Source organism: Fringilla coelebs, assembly GCF_963513975.1.
Source record: "Fringilla coelebs genome assembly, chromosome: 1".
NCBI lineage: Eukaryota > Metazoa > Chordata > Aves > Passeriformes > Fringillidae > Fringilla > Fringilla coelebs.
In genome coordinates this window covers 20,877,504-20,899,304 of record NC_140028.1, presented here as the reverse complement: position 1 = coordinate 20,899,304, position 21,801 = coordinate 20,877,504, and the positions used below count along the sequence as shown (strand labels likewise).

The following is a 21,801-nucleotide window of genomic DNA, read 5'->3' as shown; positions in this document are numbered from 1 at the left end:
TTAATTAAATTTCAAAACCCATCATTTTGACACAGGATAAGATTGGATCAAACAAAGTAATTATATTCACATAAGAAATTTAATTAGGAAACAAATAACCTAGAACCTTTATATTATGGTTAAAAATAATGTTCGTTTGCTTGCGATTTGTTCACAGTAGATTCATTCCCGTGGTATTTTGGTGGTAAAACACTTGGCAAATCATTTCCTAACAGTGATGGTTTAATTATATGAAAAAATATGGATAATGAAGTAGTCAGAAAGTATCTGCCAACCTAAGGAATCAGAATCATAGAGCAGGATCTGTCTTTGCATTTTCTGGCACCCTAGTAAAGAAAGGGAGATAAAACATTTGGAACAGAGAGCAGAGAGAAGACAAAAATAATAGTGGTAGCAAGGAAAAGGGAGAAAAATGGAACAGTGTGGACCTGGCAAAAGGCATTTGCAACACAGAGAACTGGGACACGGGGCTGATGCAGGTCTCTGCAGTAGGATAGGAGGGCAGTAAATCCAGGCTAACACCCTGGATTCGCACGTAAGAGCACAGAGTGGCAGCGCAGCAAACAGAGCAATCACGAAGATAATGCCTGTCATTGACATGAGTCAGACTGATAAAACAGCTAAAAGCATTTCTAATGCAAATCTTCCAAGTTCTCTCGTGGCTGCTCACTGCACGGCCCTTGTGAAAGATAATTCGAATGATCTGTTTCTGGAACTTTGTATCTTTTATTGCGATTTCAGTTTCTTGAAACAGCTGTTCTGTTTTCCTGGAGTTCAGTGCTGGTTTGGTCAACAAACAGGATGGAGTGACATGTTTTTGAAGAGAAAGTGATTTGCAGTGGGGATGAGACATATTTTCTTCTCTGAACATTTATCTTTTTGCTTGTGTATATCAGATAATAATCCCACTGACAGCTAAGCAATTAAAAGAGAGATACAAATAAGCAGTTCTGCGTACAAAGAAAGTAAAGGCACACTCTCTTCTTTCTTTTCAACTTTTGAATGAGAAATTTTGAGAGAATTAATGAAGCAAAATTTGGAGTTTATTTCCCTTCAATGCTGTTAGATTCTAAACTCTTAAGTAAGTCTATACAAATTCCTACTCTTTTGCTCTTACCTAATCTTTCTAATTTGAAATTTTTTGTGAATGAGACGTAGGATCCAGTGCACTCTCACAAGTCTGCAGACAGCAAAAGCTTAGTAGTGTTGTTGAAACACTTGAAGGATGGGATGCCATCCAGAGGGACCTGGACAAGCTCAGGAAGAGGTCCATGGGAACATCATGAGGTTCAACAAAGCCAAGTGCTCGTGCTACACCCAAGTCAGGGCAACCTCAGTTTCGATCCAGGCTGGGGGATGAACAGATGGAGAGCAGCCCTGCCCAGAAGGATTTGGGGATGCTGGTGGGTGAGAGGCTGGACATGACCCAGCCATGGGCACTCACAGCCCAGAAAGCCAAAGGTGTCCTGGTCTGCATCCAGAGCCCTGTGGGCAGCAGGGTGAGGGAGGGGATTCTGCCTCTCTGCTCTGCACCTGCTGTGCTGTACCCAGCTCTGGGAGTCCCAAAATAAGGATGTGGACCTGTTGGAAAAAGTCCAGAGGAAGCCACCAAGATAATCAGAGAGCTGAAACACTTCTGTGAGAGAGGCTGAGAGAATTGGGGCTTTTCAGCCTGGAGAAGAGAAGGCTCTGAAGAGACCTTAGAGCACCTTCCAGTACCTAAAAGGAGCCTACAGGAAAGATGGAGATGGGTTTTTTACAAGGGCATGTAGTGATAGAATAAGGGGGAATGGTTTTCAAGAAGAAGAAGAAGAGAGTTTTAAACTAGATGTGAGGAAGACGGTTTTTAAAAAGAGGGTGGTAAAACACTAGCACTAGGATGCCCAGAGATGTGAGAGATGGGAATGGGGATCCCTGGAAATTTTCAAGGTCAGGTGGGCTGGGCCTCAGAGCTACCAGCTGCAGTAGAAAATGTCCCTGCACATTGCAGCGGAGTTAGAGTAGGAGTTTTAGAGATCACTTGCAATCCAAACTATTCTATGAATCTACAGGATTGTATTTTTAAAGTATTCTGAGATTAAAGGGTGAAATTTGCTATACTGGTGTTTGGTGAAAAAAATAGGCAAGTATATGGCAGTGGCCCTGGTGATTCTGTAAATCCATGTTGCATGCTACCAACATTTTAAAACACATTTTTAAATATATGAAATGAGTCCATTATACCAGAGAGATTTATCTGTTAAGGCCTTCATTGCAATATGAATATTTTTGTATTATTTCAAAAGAAAAAAATTACTAGCATCAGTAAATTCACAAACATCCAGAAAAATCCATGGTTTTAGAAATGTTTCCTAAACAGTCAATTCACTAGAAAATAATGCAGATTGTATACTATGCAATAATCTATGCTTTCTATACACTTCACCTGTTCTGCTTACATCTCTGCATTGTTACACAGAACTCACAACTAAAGAAATGGAAAGTAGAAGCAAAGCAGAGAACTTGACACTATCAAAGCGTTTGCCATTTCTTATTAATTTGTTTTGTGACTGTCATGATTTATAACAAAAATTATTTGCATGTTTCATTATGTTACTCTTAGTGGCGAGTCCTATTATTATTTGATTTATATACAAATTTATAAATAAATTAAAACATGGGGAACAAATAAACTCTGAAGATACTTTCTCATTCAATGTAGAAATGCAGAAAAGCAGTGTTCATTAATCTTATGAAATTGTATTCTTAGCACAATAAATTTGTTTAATATCAGTTGTATTATTCCTTCTTTAGCCACAGCTGAAAGTGTTTTATTTCCTCTGTAAGATGACTTTAAAATTGGTGTCTTAGTGAAAAGAGCATCCATCCCTGTCAAATCTCTTCACTCCACTAGTGCTCATTTGCTGTCCTCCTTGTAAACACCCCAGAGATGTGGGAGTAAAAGATGGTTTATTTCTCAATTCCAAAAATCAGAAAAGTTCTGCTTGCAAAGCAAGTTCCAGTTGGAGATGTACAAGCTTGAAGAGGCTCTTGAGGTACAGGCTGATTTTCCTGTGGAAACAGTGCCTTTTAAACTTGCAGTATGGGGAGATTTCATTCAGAAATCACAGAATTCAGTGTGGAGCTCCACATATTTGTAGTTCCTTTTAGCTGAACAATGACTGGAATTCTTAGTTCTATTTGTGATGTTCATTGGCAACTTTTGCATTTTGTCTGGGCAAAGGTGACTTTCTGAAGTTCTTGTTTTGAAAGTTAGAGTTATGTGAGTTTTCACTTATGCCAGCTTCTAAGAAATTACATGTCTTTTACCCAGCATCAGGCCTTTAGAACTCTGCAAAGAAAATGGCTGAAAAGTACCAGCAGTTGATAGTGGAAATCCAGCATGGCAAGTGCATGTGATACTTAATGTTGGCAGACTGAAAGTTCTTCATTAAAGTATGGAACTCGCTTTAGGGAAAGATTTTAATATGCACTGAAAGATACTTTTTGCCTGTAGTTGAGAAGTATTTCTACTGGTAGGAAAGGGTACAAAAATTGAATTTTCTTTTCAATTTTAAATGTTAATGTGTCCTGGTATCTGTTATCCGGAGTCATGAATAATGAACAAGGCAGAGCAAAGGGCAAAATATGCAAGTCATGAATTCAGAAGTCAGCTGAGAATTTTTCTGTTTCCTTTGGAGGCATTTATATGGTTTAGGGTTATCATCTACTAAGTATAAAGTTAATGCATAGTGAAAGCTAGAAATCTAGTGAGCTTGTTTATATCTGTAACTTATTCCATTGTCCCAGCAGCAAACAATGTGAAACAATATGGTAATATGAAATAACAGGAAATAAAGGTCCAGGAATAAGTATTGAAACAGCATGGTGATGTTTTAAAATGTTGACTGTTTATAGTAATGTTGAAGCAGACATAATACTGTCATTTTTCTTTATCAAGTGCATTGTGTTCTCCATAGTGTGCACAGTGTAGTGCAGATTTTGGACAAAGTTCTAATGAGAAAGAAGCTGGGAATTTATGTGCATTGTGTGCAGAAGGGCTAAATAATGAAAACAATTGATGTAGAACTGATTAACAAAGCAGTATTCCACATCTGAAAAATGAGCATTGTTTTACTGCAATCAGATCTTTTTCAGTGTGAAGTTCTGGAACAATTCCATTAAATACAGCATTAGCTGCTTACAGAAAGACCAAAAGTTTGCAAATTTTCATGTAAGGCTTTTGTAGCAATGCACATTCTGGCGCAATATACCTCATGTGACCCTAGTCACCAAAGGCAAATTGTTTCAAGCTACAAAAGTAATTACTCTTGACAGGTGAAAGTGATGTATTATAATTTTTACTAAATTTTATAAATTAAATTACTGTAATTTAATTTATTTTATTTTATTACTGTATTTTATAAATTAAGAAATGAGAATTTTGTATATGTATAAACACATTTTTCCTCTCAATTCTAAAGAAAAGATGTGTCCATGAATACCTTCAGTGTATTTAAGGTAGTTTCATCAATGGGCATACTTCTGTTTCAATAATCCTCATTTCTGTAGTGTTAGCAGAAGGCAAAACAAAAAAATCCCCATCAACACTTACATAAAAGGGCTATATCTATATAAAACAAAGCCAAGTATTTTCCTAAGCCATAAGAAATAAACCACTTCATAAATACAATGCGAGAAATGCCAACCAAATTCTTTCTCACATCCGTATTTGGAATGCAGTCTGACAACATTCTGGGTGATGTCAAATATGGACCAAGAACAGTATTTTGCTGTTAGTTAATACAGCATAATACTTGCTGAGGTATAATTAATGCTTTTATAATATTGACATTAACAATATCTGAATTGAGTAAAAAAGTATGTGTGTATACTCCCAAGCATCACAGCTGTGATCACATTTATTTATTTATTCTTTTCTTTTATTTATACAGACTAATTTATTTTACATTAGCTTTGTGTGAAATAGCTGAACTGGGTGAATTTTCAATGTAATTTCTTTCTCTTTTCCAAGTTATCATTCTAGAATGTGATTTAACTCAAAAGCAAGCAAGAACTGTAAAGAAGAGCTTTTAAAAAAAGTTACTGGTGTAAAAAATTAAGGTTACTCTTGAAAACTAAATTCACAGTGTGCCAAAAAAGATTCTACATATCAGCCTGATGGATCTAAACTCTGGCCATTCCCCTTTGAGAAGGTATTTGCTCTTCTGTGCACAGAATCAGAGCCCATCTGTCTTTACTTCTTCCCTTGAACAACATTGCTGTGTTTCAGAATCACATGTGAATTAAAAAATGAAAGTAAGTAGATTGCATAGTCAGCTATACTTTGCTTCCTGAAATATTTGAATGTACCAATCTCTTTTTGCTTATTACCCCATAGTCTTTTTTCAGCATCTGCCTTTTTCACTGTAGGAAATGGATGGTATCTGGAGAAATGAGACATATTTATTCTTTTAATTCTTATTAAAAGAGCCTGGGTTATTTTAATGGTCCAATCTTTTAGTGGTCCTTTGCAGAACACTCATCACAGTAGTGTTTGAATGGCTTGCATTCATTCCTTCATCTGTATAAGTGGAAGAAAGCTTTATTATCTTGGTTTTATGGGCTGTAAATCAATGGATCACTGTCAGAACTAAGCTTAGCATTCAGATCCCTTGTATTTTGAGTCCTTTGCTCATTACTCTTTTGTGAAGAACTGAAGATCCACATTTCAGCTAACTATTTTTATAATGATTAGATTTCAGTTGGGGTCATTTGCTAAAATCTGGGTTCTGTTCAGGCACAAAGCATTTAAACAAAGCAAGAGATCAAATTTTTTCCTTCATTCAGTTCACTTTCCTCTAACTGCCAGGCTTGCTTCTTCAACTTTCTGCGTGACTGTCTTCTTCCTTTTCTGGGTCTTGTAAAATTTGCAAAAATCAAAATCTCTAAATTCTTAAGCTGTGATATGCATTTCACTCTTTTCTATTAGCATTTGTTCATTCCTGTGCACCGACTTCATAACCCTTTTTTCGTGTCCAAGGCTCTCCCATGACTTCATAACCCTTTTTCCGTGTCCAAAGCTCTCCCAAATTTGCTCTTTTTATGGAAGGTCTCCTCTAGCAGACTAAGTCACTAAGGCATTGTAGGAGGCCAGGGCTGGGAACAGGGCCTGAAGTCTCCAGTGTGGAATGTCTGCCTTTGTTACACAGCGTTTGAGGAAGAGCAACCCGCACGGTGCCTCCTTGTGCCATCTGCCCGAGAGTTCTCCTGATGGGTGCCTTTAAACCAGGCAAAGAATTACAGTCTTGACATCCACCATACCCCGTTTGCTGGTTACACAACAGTTCTGGAGTGTTTGCACTGGAGTAGACAGCTTCCACAGAAGCTAAAAAAGGCATGAATCTTGCAGTCAAGTATTTTATTATGCCTGACTTAGATGACATAGCTCCTCCCATTCCTCAGGGCACCCAAGCTGTCAAGGTGAGGTCAGTGGTCATGTAGGTCTTCTGTTACCCTGTGGATTGGTAGCTCATAAGCTATGACTTACTCTAAGGTGTCACCTGGAATGCTTCCTTGTCATATTCAGGGACACAAAGAATGAAGTTGGAAAGCAGCCACTGCCAGTGAGAAGACTGTGGCATTGTACTGGCTCAGGAACTTTCCTCGTGGTTTGATACAGGTTGAGACAAGTAGCTGAGTAAAATTGTATTGGAAGGTGTCTTGCTCTAGGATTTCATTCACCTATTTATTTACCTCCCATGTCTGATTACATGATGTTGATTGCACATGGAATTAACAAAGTAGAAAAGATTTGGAAAATAAGTATAAAAGATTTAATGGTTGCAAGGGACACTTAAAGGCTTTGAAGGATCCTATTGAACTTCTGTGCTCCCTAGGAACAGGCAATTTCCTACTAAGTTCTTGGGGTGGGCAGTAGCTGAAATTAAAGACAAAGTGCAATGAAGTTTTAGTTTCCCCCTATTGAAACACTTTTATACTTAGAAATATATGAAGTCAGGAAATAGGATATTTTTTTTAACTGTAAAACTTTTTTGCTTCTGACTTTACTTCAAGAAATAACAAATTCCTTATTATACTTTCCTTATGAAAGAAAGGATGTTGCAAAAACAAGCAAAGAAGAAAGTTGCAAGAAACATCTTAATAACACGGTCATTTATGAAACTGAATGTTGGAACTAGAGAATTTTTCCATCCAAATAATTCTATGATTCTATGAAATGTAGAAACCAATTTTTATGGCATAAGATCTCATTTGAAATCAACAATGAAAAAGAAAAGAAGCTGACTTGTGGCAGAGAAGCAGTTAAAATCTGTAACTGTTTACATTGATATGAGTAATTTGCCAGAGTTGTTATTCCCAAAGCATATCATACTTTCCAGTTCTTTATCAGATTTGACAGAGGATGGTCTAAAAAAACAAAAGGAAAAGCAGAACAGTAATGTCACGCTAAAAAGTCATTAACTGCCTGTGTTGTGTACTGAGTGTAGCTGTGAGCATAGCCAATTCTACATTTGCAAAATCCTGTCGTATCTCATTATTTCAACAAATTAACCTGTACGTTTGCAAAAAGCTGTGGTATCTCCTTATTTCAACAAATTGAAGAAGGCGAATTACAAATCATAGTTCATTATAAAATGTAAAATAATAAATTTTAATGATGTCACTGTTTGTACATTTTTGGTATTACCAATCAAATTCTCATTTGAATCCAACTTTATTTTCTTTTGATAGATATGAATAGGCCAAATTTACTTGCATGATAATAAGCAGCAACAGAAAAATACTGACAGCTAAAATTATTTCTAATCACTATAAAATAAGTAAAATATTATCACAGACTTTTAAAAAATGGCAGATTCAGGTAATACCATAGTCTAATCATAATAAATTTATTATAGCTTACATGCTCTGCATTTTTATAAAACCTTCACTCTGACAAGACTGCAGTTCTTCCAGTACAGTGCAGATGCTCTATACAATTTTGTCTGCGCCGAGCAGACAGAGGCAGAAGAGGCTTTTGGGGAGGCTAAGAAAAATTTGCTGAGCAGTCTTCCAAAGGTCTAATGCAGGCATTTCCAAGTGTTCACTGCCAGATTTAAATCAGGGGAGTGATCCTTTTGTTGTTTACAAATCAGCTGGCCATATCTGGTAAGGGCATTGTGTTGACACCAGTGCTAGCTGCATCCCATTCCTGGTTTTTGTCACATCTAAGTGTTATATTCATTCATATTAAGAATGCGTAATGAAAAGAGGCAGCCTCTTTAACTTAAAATGAAAAAAAAAACCCAAACCAAAATCCTCCAATCAATCAAAAATGTTTACATGTAATTTTCATATTTCTTGCTATGTTTCTTCATTAATGACTTTCAGCTTCATACTGCATGGAGATGAAAAAGTAGTTCATGAGTGAAGTGCGTAAGTCTTTGGACAAATTATGGAGATAACATCATGCCTTTTCTGTTAGTCTTCTTTAGGCAGTAGCAGGTTAGTTTGCTAGCAGTTTATCTGAAAGTGAAAGTGAGCTGGACAGTCACCAGAGAAATGTAAAACTTTGGTTTGAAGAGTTGTGTTAATCTGGATAAATTATATTGCCAAGTAAGGTGCGTACCTAAGGAAATGAGCAAATGAAGCAAGGGAGAGGATGGTTTGAAACTGGCTGTACTACAGCTGTCTTACTCAACTCTGGAGTCAACTGAAGCCTTTTGAAGTATATTGCTTTGTTGTCTTAAGTACATTTGCAACTAGAATAAGTTACTGACTCCCTTTAAGCAGCAGTCTCTGTGTTTACATCAGAATTATGCACCTTCTATTTTGTGATGTAGCTCTTCTACCTGGAGAAGAGAAGGCTGGTCCAGCCTCTGCTACACAAAGGGATTCCTTCTGAAAACCTCTGTGTGACCCAGACAAGTTACATTGTCTGGAGGACTGCTTTGAGCAGTGAGAGCCTCCATAGGGCAGGGCCTGGTCCAATTTATGAGGCAGAGTTCCCTGATGGTTTTGCAAGCATGAAGTATTATGAAATACTTTTTTTGCTTCCCTTATCACAAATTTCCAGAAATTTAAACATGAACAAGAAGTGGATTTGAGGGAATTTTCCTTGAAAAGTAGTGGAAAATACTGACCTTTTACTTAAACTTGTTCTGGGAATATTTAGCCTCAGGAGATATATTTTTGGGTAATTGTGATCATAGAAAAACAAGAGACTGAGATTAAATCCCTTATGTAACTTTTATTGCAGCTTCAGCTGCCATGAAGGCTATAATTATGAGTGTAGCTCTTGTTGACTGTGGAAAGGTCCCTGAGCAATGTTCTTCTTTATGTATTCAGCGAAATGAAATAATTGCAGAGCTAACATCCCCTATTCTTCTGTGGACATTTCTTCCATTGTTCTACATTCTTCTGAAATAAGGAAGACAGTGCAAATTACAATGAAAAAATATACCCTTTTTCATTAGGATTCTAAATTAATTTAAAATGCAAATTGCATCTGTATCTCTCTATGTATTACTTTAACAATCTTCCCCTAAATCTCCATCACATTTTTTAAACCATATTGGTTTTCTTGGAAGTACATTCTTAGGGAGTTTCTGTTCAAAGGAGGTTTCCTAGCTTGTATACATAGACATGAGCAATTTTGAATACATGTTGGGAATATGATTTTTTTCCGTTTGTTTTAATAATATAATAAAATTTCCTGCATTTTTTTTGGTGTAAATTCTTGCCATTTTCTAAGAATAGGTATAATAGAGCAGGGAAAAGGCAGAAGTAAAATCCTAGAAAGTAGAAAAAAAAAGAAATCAAGCCCTGTACTTCTCATGTTTGGCACTGAAAATTGTTTGAAGCATTTCAAAGTGTTTGATGGTACATCTGTATGTCAGCAGCTCATTTTAAGAGGTTAATTGTAGCATCTTGTTCATTTCATTATGCAGACAGTCCACAAAGAACAATTCCTTGAATTTAACCCTGACTCCTGGAGAATATTCTCACAGCATCAGAGCTCTCAGGAGACAATAATTTTGTATTTAGATCTGCATTTAGATTATGTTCAGTAACCAATGAAAGGGGTCATTAACTGAAGAAACAATGATATTAACTAGTTACTTATTCAAGTTACACCTTTCTTTCTGTGCACAGAAGAGCCATTGTGGGGATGGGGGACTTTACCATAGTGTTATGCAATATTATATGTAAATACATTTGTATAGGAACTAAATAAATGCTTCATGGTACCCCCTTACCTTCTGAATATTTAATTTTTCAACCTGACCTTCCTCCTAATGTAATGTATGTGCAAATTTTCCTACATGTATGTATAAATGCGTATACATGAGCAAAATAACTTTCATTGTGCTTAAGTGTCTTAAAAAACAACCACCATCATTGATATTTTATTTTTGCACATCTGCTCTTTAAGCTGTAACCCAGGTGTAACAGATCATTGCTCTGAACTAATTTGATTATGCAGTATCACGCTGTCAAGCCTATGCACAGAAGGTATGAAACTAAATAAGACAGTTGATTATGATTTTTACTTCTGGGATTCACTGGAGTTTCATTTTCAGATTTCTGTTCCTCTTTAAAGAGGTAATTCCTTCAAAGATGGTTTGACAAAACATGTAAGCAAGCTTAAAACAAAAGGTGTTTTTACATACACCAAATTACTTTCTTCATCATGACTGCTAAAGGGGAGATCAATAATTAATGATCCAATTACTCGTTTACAAAGGCTTTTATTGCAGTGTCAAGGTGATGAAAGAGCCCCTTGCACTGTTGGTTTTTTGCTTCCACTACAGCTAACTGAATCAGCAGATGCACTGCATATTTCTAGATCATTTAAGGCATGTGTGCTGCCAGGGATGGATGATGCTTCGGACTTACACATGCTATTAAGCTCTTGTGTCTTAAAGCAAATAATTTTAAAAGTAAAGTGAATGTATGTTGTGTCTCCTGCAGCTTAGTTTTGAGAAAGTAGCAGGTTAAAAATTATGCTTGTTTAGACAACCAGAAAGTTATTTGTTCTCTGCGTGTGAAATGTTAGATCAGGTTTAAAGAAAAAAAAACCTGCTATGACTTGTAAAGAAATGCTGCATTTCTTTGTTGCACACAGTTTAAAAGGTGACATTTGCCACAATAGTTTTATTTCCCTCTTGACTTTAGGTAGAATTTTGAAATTTGCCCATGTCTTTCTGCATAATATAAACTGAGAGTTACAGACAAGAAAATAAATCAGTTTAACTTCTGAATGATGATTTATTATTGAAATACTAGTTTAAGTATGTATGATGATTTATTATTGAAATACTCGTTTAAGTATGTAATACAGAGGATTTTTTAAAAGGTTTTTTTATTTCTATTCTGAAATGTGCATTTCCTCATCAGTTATCAAGACATTTAGAGTGAATGTAGAGTCTTCTTCTGTGCCTACTGAGAGTTTCTAAGAACTTATTGGTAATGCTATGCTTAAAAACAGGAACTGGACCTTTTTTGCATTACTCCTTCCCTTCAGCTGTCCTTGTAGGATAACATCCATATCCAAGGGTAAAAGTAAAAATATATTTTCATCCCAAACAAAATCTAAAAACTGAACAGAAAAAGGCAGCAAGTGTCTGGAACTTAGATACTGGTTTGATTATTTTTTAAGACTACTGTTTCACCTCAAAAATTCAATTTAAAATTATTATTGTTGTTGATGACGAATTTTTCTATGAGATAAAAATAATTATATACATTTTATTATATTGCTTATCTCTTAGTGAAAATCACAAAATAAGTAATTCTTAATATTACTTTTTTGGTAGCAAGATGTCAGTGATCTTGACTGGAAGTAGTGGAGAGAAAGGAAAAATATCTGATCAATGAAATAACTGGGTGATCCTCTGTCATGATATATGGGTGGCTGCTGAGCTGCTGATGGAAATTGATTCTAGATAATGATGTGCCTATGAAAGGAACCATCTCTATGCCAGAAATGTCTCCTTTCATTAGGATTAGCTCTACATGACATTGGGGATAAAAGACAGGAAACTGTTATGAACAAATATTTTTATATTTCTTTAAACCTAAGCTAAGAAGACTTTTCTTCCTGACATGTTCACTATTTCAGCTTTACCTATGGTTGATGGTTCTCTTGATGAAATTAGTGCAGCTCTGTCATGAGCACAACTGGCATGTAAAGTCCCTGTCCTTATTTGTGAATTTGATATTGTGCCTCATGAAGAATGCATTCCTTTGCTGTCTTTCTTGGTCTCCTGTTGTCTTCATTTTGCAAATTTGAAGTTTACTTATTAATTAAGATATACTGATTCAAAGTAGCTTGGGGTTATTTTCTGTAGTAATTAGTGTTGGCATCAAAGCAGTAAAGATTGAAAGTAAATAAGTACACAATATAGGGAAGTTTTTTTTGTTTTTCTTTGTTGGTTTCTTTTTTCTTTTCTTTTCTTAATAAGCATTTGAAGGAACAATGCATATAGAAAACATTATTGTAGGCTCCCTGTCAACATATGTCCATTACTAAAAGGAATGAGAATGCACCTGGTTATTCACTGCCTCTCAAAGGTAGAGAGCTTATTTCTGTCCAAATAGAAATAGGGTCACATTTAGGATTCAGTTAATGTGAATTAAATCCTATGGCCCTGAGACTTGGAGATGTCAGGCAGCCTTGTTTGAGCTACTCTGTCAGTAATTTTGGCACATTCACAACTTCAGGATGTGGAAAGAGTGTATATCTGCAGAAAGCTGAGTATAGGGTAAGCCAGCACAAAGTGAATTGCATAAGCAAATATGTCTACTAATGCTAAATAGAGTTTTCCTGAAGCTACTTATTTCTTCAGTTTAATCAAGCCTTCTTCAGTGAGTGTGTATAACATGGTAATGAAAAGTCTAATGGAAATAGGTACTGAGAGCACACAAAACCCCAAACCTGTTTCCTAAACTTTGCAGCTGTTTCTCACAAATTTTCAGAGTGCTCCAATTATAAACTGTCTTCACTTCCAGGGGGCTATAAGGCTTGTTTCCAACTGGCTTGTCAGGTTTTACTGTTGCCTTCCTGTTGGCAGCAAAACAGTTGAATTTGCCTGGACTGGTTTCAGAGTCTGAGGACAGAAGTTCTTGTGCATGTGTGGTTTGGTTCCCAGTTGTGCAGCAGCTCCAACACATCACAGAAACGTTGGATGCTGTGCTTCCTTAGCAGTTGTCAAGATGGCTCATTTTTCTGAATCAGGGTTTCAGTGATTCAGGAAATACAAGGTTTTTCCTCACCTTCTAGACACCAAATAATTCCTCTGTGTATTATTTCTAAGAACTTGTTAATTTCAGTAGACTAGTCTGTGAAAAAGGTTTGGCTCATTGGGAACACCTAAATGGGCTATCTGGTTTTAGTTGATGAGAATATTTTCACAGTATTATACAGACTAAGGTGGTGAAACAAGGGCCAGATATGAGATTCTTTATCAGGATTATTCTCCCCTGCATTGTTTGCTCTATAAATGAGTCCCTCATTCAGGTGTGCGCAAGCTGGTATCACTGATAGTGGTTGCAGACCTGAGACAATGAAGAACTTGTGATCAAGCTGTCAACTGATGAAGGGATGCATGGTCATAACACACAATCAGGGAAGATGTGTGAGGTCAGCCCAGGAATACACATGTGGTCTTTGTGGATGTGAATAGGGAAGAAAAAGGAAAAAAATATATTTTAAAAATAATAAGGAAAGAGTAATGAATTGCTTTTGATGACTTGCTGCTGGGCATGATCCAAAAATACTGTCTTATTAAACTTTTCAATGTATGTTTTCCTTTGCATTCTGCCAAAAGAGAAACTTCCTTTTTTCAGGTACTGGGTCTAAATTTCCTAATGGCAGAAGGAAGAAGGGAAAAAGCAAAAATACTACAAGGATGGTCAAAAGCATAATTTGAAATAAGCATCTTCCTAAGAAAAAATCTTAAAGATAATCAGGCAAGAGAGAAACCCATGGGATATTATACTTAATTAGTTTTAGTTTCCCCTGATCTTATTAGAGTGTCAGGGAATATATAACAAAGGTGTGCAAACCTGAAAAGTTTGAAGTAAGGAAACAAACTGGCAATGGTAGGCTGGAACCACAGTATAAAATGTCTGGCTGTCTCCCGTAACTAAACTGTACCTGACCATTTTCTTGTTGATTAAGTTTGTGTACTGAATCATATGATAGAGGTCATGGTGTGGCATATAGGGTCACACTTCAGGTGTCATGTGAGACACATAATTGTAAGTGCATAAGGTCATTCAGCTGGTGTACTGAGCTGTGACCAAGTGCATTTGCCATGTTGATATGCTTACATTCAATTAATTCCAAGGAAAGACATTTATCAAAATATGTTTGATGAACAGACGGCATAATTTTGTTTTAGAAAATGTAATTTTGAAGAAAATATTCTCTGCAATTTAAATCCTTCCAGCAAAACATAATTTAAAAATATACTTCCAGTAAATATTCTATCAATAGTGATTCTAAGTCTCAGTTTCAGAAAGAGAACCACAATGAAATAGACATTCTGAAACCCTTTCTCCTTTACATTAGGTAAGCCTTTACATCAAGAGTAATACCTTTTCTGTTAAGCAGTTCTTGTAGTAGCTGAAAGCAGGTCTACATAGTTTTTGAAGGTAAACCAGGGTCCTCAAGTAAAATCATTTAGTAAGATTTTCCCCTGAACAGTATCCCTTAAAACAAAAATACAGAGAAATTCAGGATATTACTAAGTTCTCAGTGACTAGCCCATGAGGTCTGGAGACATTTCTTTGGTAGCAGCATCTCTATTCAATAGTTGTATGGTGACAATGTCATCGTTCTTGCCACATGGGTATGCACTGTTACCCGCTCCCACCTCCCTCAGTCTTTTCTCTCACCTGCTTTGTGGAATGCAGCACTCTGATATTCACTAATGAAGATGTATACATTTTTCTCCTAATTGCTGCATTTCTCTGTATTTCACATATTAAAAGTCAAAATATATTTCATTACCTTTACATAAGGAACAGCTTCTCTTATTTTGCTTTGGTAGGACCAGATATTTCAGACATTTTCCTGTTCCATGTTGAAAGTTGACAAATCCAGAGAAATAATAGTTTCTCAAGAAAAAATGTTGAAATGCATGGTAGAAATTTTCAAAGCCTGCTGCAAGCCCTGCAGGAAGGTGCTTCTTTTTTGTAATCAGTGCTCAAACTTCATCAGTGACTGTGTTGGAAAATATTTCTGTGCTTTACAGTCAGCTGTGTGACAGGCAGCTTTGCTTTTGCTCCTGCACCAAAAGCTAGAATGTCCCTGAAATGTCCAGAGCTGACAAAGCAATTGTTAAGCACTCATATAATCACCTCCAGGCAGTTCTAGCTGTGTAGCTCCTCTTTGGAGTCACCCACTGTGTGGCAGACTGGATGGATAGGATTGCAAACACAGAAAGTAACCTGCTTAAATGGAAGTTCTTAATAGCTGCAGTTCACTTTTTGCTTCACTCCAGAAACCTTCTGGTACAGGGCTGCACAGGGAGCTGTGCATTCAGGAGAAGGAGTTAGACACATGGGATGTGTTTATCTCACTGTATCTTATGCTGAAAATTAGCTTGGAGGGGGAAAATACTCACTTAATTGCAAGGGCAAATAATTTGCAATTTTGAGTAATGACATATATGTGCCATTACTGGCTCAAGTAGTCAGAAGTATGTGTTCAGTATACACCATGTGGTCAGGTAGTCTCCTCAGCCTGAAGAATTTAAAGTCATGTGACCTGTCCTTTTTGGCAATGAGATTTGAATTTGAGGACAAGTTTTTGGGTTTTTGATTCAAAGCAAGGTTATGTCTTTAGTTTATTAAGGGAAACAGTTTAGAGAGGTCTTGCTTTAGGTAGAAAGGGCCTGGGTTATCCTTATATCTTATATGAAGATTCTGGGCACTATGGAGCATCCAAATAACTCTGTATGAGTAGAACAGCCAATTACATGGAGTGCTCTATGTCTAGCCTGTTTGGAAGGTAAATGGTTCTGGACTTGACCATGAACTTAAACAGCATTCAAAAAAGAGTAGACATGCACCTTTAATGTATTCCTTAATGCTTTATAAAAAATACTCAATTATCGTATTTCTGTGTGGGAAAGTTATTATAGTAAACAAAAAACAGAAACTGACCAAAATTCCTTTAAAATATACTCTAACATTCAAAGTTCCAATTGCTACAGGAAGGTCCCATTCCTGGGGGCTCCTGAATGTAGAAGCAAAAAATATTTTCCTCTGCCTGCTTGGCTTTGTAAAGAGAAAATAAGAGAAGAACACTGAACACCAGTAAGGTCACAAAGGCTTCAGCTTAGACCTGTTTCCACAGAATGGCAAGGTTACTGATGTTGTGGTTCTCCCAACCTGATTAGTCCATGGAAGCTTTCCATATACACATGGAACTCATTGACATTAATAAGAGCAGACCTCACATATGTCCTTTCCTATATCCAGCTGCACTCCTGAACTCAAAAGGCATCTGAATATTGTTATAATGGCATAAGCTAGGACTGTACCCTTCTTAGTAATATATTAGGTCCCTTTTCCATGAATCATGATTTTGATATTATGTCTTTTTTAATTTATCAACGAAGTGAAATTTTTTTCCTGTGTAATTTCTGCTGCATACCCTAAATGTATATATTCTCAATAATAAATTATTTTCTGTAGTGGATGATTAATTTCTATGAGAGCAGCAGGAGCATTTTCTGGTATTCAGAGTTACAACTATGGTGTCTGTGTTACAAAACATCATGGTTTAACTTTTATTTCTTTACCTTTTTTTTATTTACTTTTTTTTTTTCTTGTATGCAAAGACCTATGTGCTTTACACATATTGCATTTAATTTTACAAGATTTCAAAAATCATTTACCTAGTCAAGATTTTATTATTTCTAAGATTCCATTGAAAAACTGATGTCCAGTGACTTTATCAAGCTATTAGTTTTATTTCAAAAAGTTTTAGGTATATATACTAAGCCATACATGTCTGTCATAGAAATGTAATACACTACAGGGCTTCCAGACAATCATCCTTTTATTAACTTGCATAGCATTTATGTAATTTAGATCAATTAATACAGTATTAAGGGCAAAATCTATAAGATCTACAGTGGCTTTACAACTTCTAATTTATATGAAAATTTTTGGAAACATGTAACTGCATATTTTACACAGATAAAACCAAAACAGTGTTTGGATGGAGTTGTTGCGTGTTTTAATTTTTCAGTTCATAAATGCCATTTATTTAGTATTTACTGTGAGACACACCTACAATAAAAGAAAACCTTCTACATCTTGTTTGAAAAGAAGGGAAAATGGTCAAGCAAGAAGAGGGAGTGCTTTTATCAGGTATCAGGCTCAATTTTGCAAGTGTTCCTCTCTGCAGCTTAAGTTCCAGGGCTTATCATTTGATGAAGAGTAACTATTTTTGCAAAATGACCAAATTTAATCTTGGACACATACTGTTTGTGGATGCACCATGCAGTAATAAATGGGTTAGAGGATTGGAGTAAGCAGAAACCAGCTACACCAGCAGATGAGCCTGGGACCAATGCTTAAGGGCCCTAGGGAATTTGTAGAACAGGCAATATGTAGGCAGGAACTCTTGCTATTCTCTGGATATCTCTAAATGTATATTTATGAGTAAGGGCTAGATCTTCATCAACTCACTGATGATTTCACACAGTACTCCTTGAAGCAATGTCTGGAGGCAAAAGTGGCACTGGAAATTCCATTGCAGAACTAGCTTTAGCAAAATGTTACTAGCTTTCAAAAGAGTATTTCTTTCCCCATTGGCAGGATAGCCACACTTTTATCTGGAATACAGGCAAGATGTTAACATTCATGGCAAAGCAATTTTGGTAATAATTCCCCATTTTTAAATGTGATCTTCCTTTCAAGAGTCAAGAAATGCAGTTAATAGATTTACAGCCTATTTATTATTTAGAAAATATGAATTAATTGATGCCTCAAAAGAATTTTATGAAGTTACTTTATCTCTGTTTTTAAGAAAGAAAAGGTTATTTAATATGCTACAAGATTTCTGCAGTGTGTAAGGGACTAAGTTCAAAGTATCTTTTTTAAATCAAAGCCTTTGTATTTTGAATATTTCCTTCTTTAAAATGAAAATGAGACTTGATTTTTTCTCCATACAGCATATGAAAATCTCTTTTTTTAGGAGGAAACAAGTGAAAAAATTGTACTTCTGATTGTACATATACAAAGTTGGACCTGATAATCTCAAAGGGCTTTTCCAATCTAATTAATTCTGTGATACCTCTCCAAGGAGAATGTTTTACTTTACTAAAGCCTCTTTTGGTTTTTTGTAGTTTTATGGGGCTGTATCTTCACATCCTTTCTGTAAAGTTTTCTAAACAAGTGCTAAGACAGTGCTTAGACTTGTTAGTTGCATTTCACCACTCTACTGATGCAGTTCCAGAGGAATAGGCTGAGCAATGTTGAAGCAGGATCTGAAGTAGCAGAAAGAGAAAAATGCTTTTTGAGGTCTGTATTAAGGAACTCTGAACTACTTTAGTTTGGTCAAATTTGATAGAAAATGAAACATTTGTTTCCTGCACAGGGTAATATAAGAATATTATGCAGCACTCAGAAACAAAATATTTTTCATGTAACATGTAGTAACAATGGTGAGGGGGAAAAAAGACAGAAACATAATAGTGCAGGATGTGTGGGCATAATTTACAGTTTAAAGTACCTACATAAAAGAGAATGTTTTATTAAAATACATGAGTCATTCCCTAATTCTTTGGACAGCAGCATTGATTTAGATCTCTTCTTAAACTGTTTTTCAAACTTTTCTTTCTACCGTGTCTGCCATGGAGATTAAATTCTGACTCTTTGAAATATTTATGTTTTGTCAAAACCCTAAACACTCTCATTCGTGGGGTACCTGCACTTACTAGAATTCATCCTTATATTTGGCCAGTAGACAAAGCAAAGTTAATATGCTTTTCTTTTCTCAATATAGTTTCTAGATTTTGTTTTTCATTTAACCTTCCTTAACATCATCTACTGCAAATTGAATGCAGTGTGCCATTGTTTTAAGTATTTTATCGATGTGATTAGAATAATTTGTGTTAGAAAAGCAAAGAAATAAGTTCCTTAAGACATTCTGTATTCAAATGCTTTCCCTTCTGGATATTCTATTAGAAATACAATTTCCCTTTTAATTTAATTTACTGTAAATAATTTTATAGGGACAGTTAATATATCTGGTGCAAGGATGCTTTGCTCTGTACATGATTTTAAGCACACATCAACACACACAAATGTATCTCCTTCCTCACTGTTTTTCATATTCCATGTACTCTGTTGTTGAAACTTAAACTTTTTCTTGGAAGCCCTTTTCAAGTCCTCCCGGCAGAGGTTATGAATCAGATAGGATAATCAGAAGTCTTTACAATTTGACTGTATCTTTGTTTGTCCTTTCTTTCACCTTTCCTTTACTGCACTATCTTGTCTGTCTGATTCTCACAGGAGACATGGATTACAACTGGTTGGACCATACGTCTTGGCATAGCAGTGAGGCATCCCCAATGTCTTTGGTGAGACATGTGGAGCCTTACCATTTAGTTTCCTTTATCATTTTACATTTCCTTGGTTTTATTTACACCTTTGCATGTTTCTTTTTTTGTATCCTTTTTTATCCCACACCTATAGGGGACAGTCAAAGGGGAAAAAGAAAAACTAGTGAGCAGGCAGTTTTGTCGGATTCTAACACCCTATCCGAGAGGCAAAAGAAAATGGTGTGCTTTGGTGGCCACTCCTTGGAAGAGGACTTGGAATGGTCTGAGCCCCAGATAAAAGACTCTGGGGTAGATACGTGTAGTAGCACAACTCTAAACGAGGAACATAGCCATAGTGAGAAGGTACTGAGATTATGGAGCCTGCATTTTAACCTGCTCATTTGGTCTTTGTTTGCTCTCTGTCACTCATTGAAATAGTGCATAAAATAAGAGATAGATTGTTTCTAGAGACAATATAGCATTTCTTAAGGTGCAGAAAAGAAAAACAAATGAAAAGTCTTTGCATGCTTGCAGCTTTTACTGTTTGGCAGCCCAAGAAAAAAACATTGAGAGGCATAAAGGAATGTTGTTCTTACGGTTGCAAATTAGCATATCTTGATATTACCTTAAAGAACAAAGTAATTAACAATAAGGATTCTACCAATTGGCTTATTTGATTTACTATTTCCAAACTCCTGGGGCTGAAATTAAATTAATAGTTTAAACCCCAGGTGAAAAAGGGAGAAAATTGGGTCTCTCTGCACAGAAAAGTTGTTTTTCTTTTTTCCCTTTCACTGTCATAGTTGTTCATTTGTTTTGTTGCCATGTATTTTTTGCGCAGTACTGTGCAGAATTAAAGGCTTTGCCATCTGCTTTGGTATTTTTTATTTTTGCTTTCTGTTTGGTGGAGATTATGAGAAATCTTTTTAGAGTTATTAGTTGTAATGGGAGCAGATTTATCTGTGCCTGCTAATTTTGCATGAAATAGAGCATGAAATAATATTTTTCTGTGAGAAAGTACTATGATTACACAAAAGAAAATCTTAACAATTCATTAATTAGGCCAATAGACAAGTATAACTGTGCCCATGTATGGTAATGGAATAATAATGCTCACTGTAACTGCTTTCTGTGTGAATTAATTATTCCAAGAAAGAAAAGGAATATTAAAATGAATTGATGAATATACCTTTTAACAGTATTTTTAAATTTGAATCTACTGCTACTGAGAGAAAGTAAAACACTGAAAATATTTGTTGGTCTTGGATAAAAATTGAAATGCTTGAAGTAGTGGAAAAATAAGATATTTCTTGTATCAAACTTTCAGTTTGAGCTAAACTTCTTTTCCAGTATTATTCTTATACTAGACTTTTTGCAATGTTTTTCTCAGTACTCAGGTGTAAATCTCATTGTGTGTAGATAACTATGCCTAGTTGTCTATATCTGTCAAATCAAGATTGAAAGATCATTCTAGATGTTTACAAATTGCATTTGGTAAAATAGATAATGTTATTAAATCTTAGACATCCATTTTGATGAATGATATGTCCAAATAAATATTTTCCAGCACAGTTTTCTGTCATTTTTTATATTAAATTTTAGTGTAATCATAATACTTTCATAGCATTTTAAAAATATATCAGCAAATGAAAAGTATTACTGAAATATTTTTCATTAAAATGCTATTCATTGTATTTTCCATTAACACCATATGATAGCATCCAGTAACTTGGCAACCATCCAAAGATGGAGATCGTCTCATTGGTCGGATTTTGTTAAATAAGCGACTAAAAGATGGAAGTGTGCCTAGAGATTCAGGAGCAATGCTTGGATTGAAGGTTGGTGATGAATAATTTTGAAAGTAATAACTCTCTCAGTTAAACTAGCTACTTTTGTAATTAAAGTATTTTCATACTATATAGTGTATGCATACCAATATTGATAATGCCTTATCATTCTCAAAATTACAATATAGGCATTTTATATCCATTTACCTAGAGGAATTTTTCAGGGTCCTTGGCAGAATTAAAAAACTGTGTTTTTCTGAAAGACTAGACATGTTTTCAGAAGTTTTCTGAGCATGTCATCTCAGTGTCATCTCAGCAAAGTACGAATTGCACCCTTGCTAGGCAAACCAAGTCCTGTATGGAGCATTGCACCATGGCATAACTTCTATTTCCCAAGAAAGAGAAGAAAAGTGAAAAATAAACTATCTCTCTTGAAGAACTAATCTGTGCCTTAATGTCATTTT

General features: G+C 35.6%; 1 protein-coding gene across 18 annotated transcripts in view; it reads left to right on the top strand.

Annotated features, from left to right (window-relative positions):
* Nucleotides 1-21,801, top strand: part of RIMS2 (regulating synaptic membrane exocytosis 2) — a gene marked incomplete at both ends in the record, with an annotated part of 444,787 nt that overhangs the window by 214,419 nt on the left and 208,567 nt on the right. For 11 of the 18 annotated variants that reach the window (XM_084219776.1, XM_084219773.1, XM_084219772.1 and 8 more), the window contains 2 exons: nucleotides 19,522-19,589; nucleotides 21,269-21,392. In XM_084219776.1, coding sequence (XP_084075902.1) covers nucleotides 19,522-19,589; nucleotides 21,269-21,392 — 192 coding nt within the window. Of the gene's footprint in view, nucleotides 1-19,521; nucleotides 19,590-19,704; nucleotides 19,914-21,268; nucleotides 21,393-21,801 lie in introns of all 18 variants that reach the window. The other 7 variants (XM_084219774.1, XM_084219771.1, XM_084219770.1 and 4 more) reach the window with 1 other exon arrangement.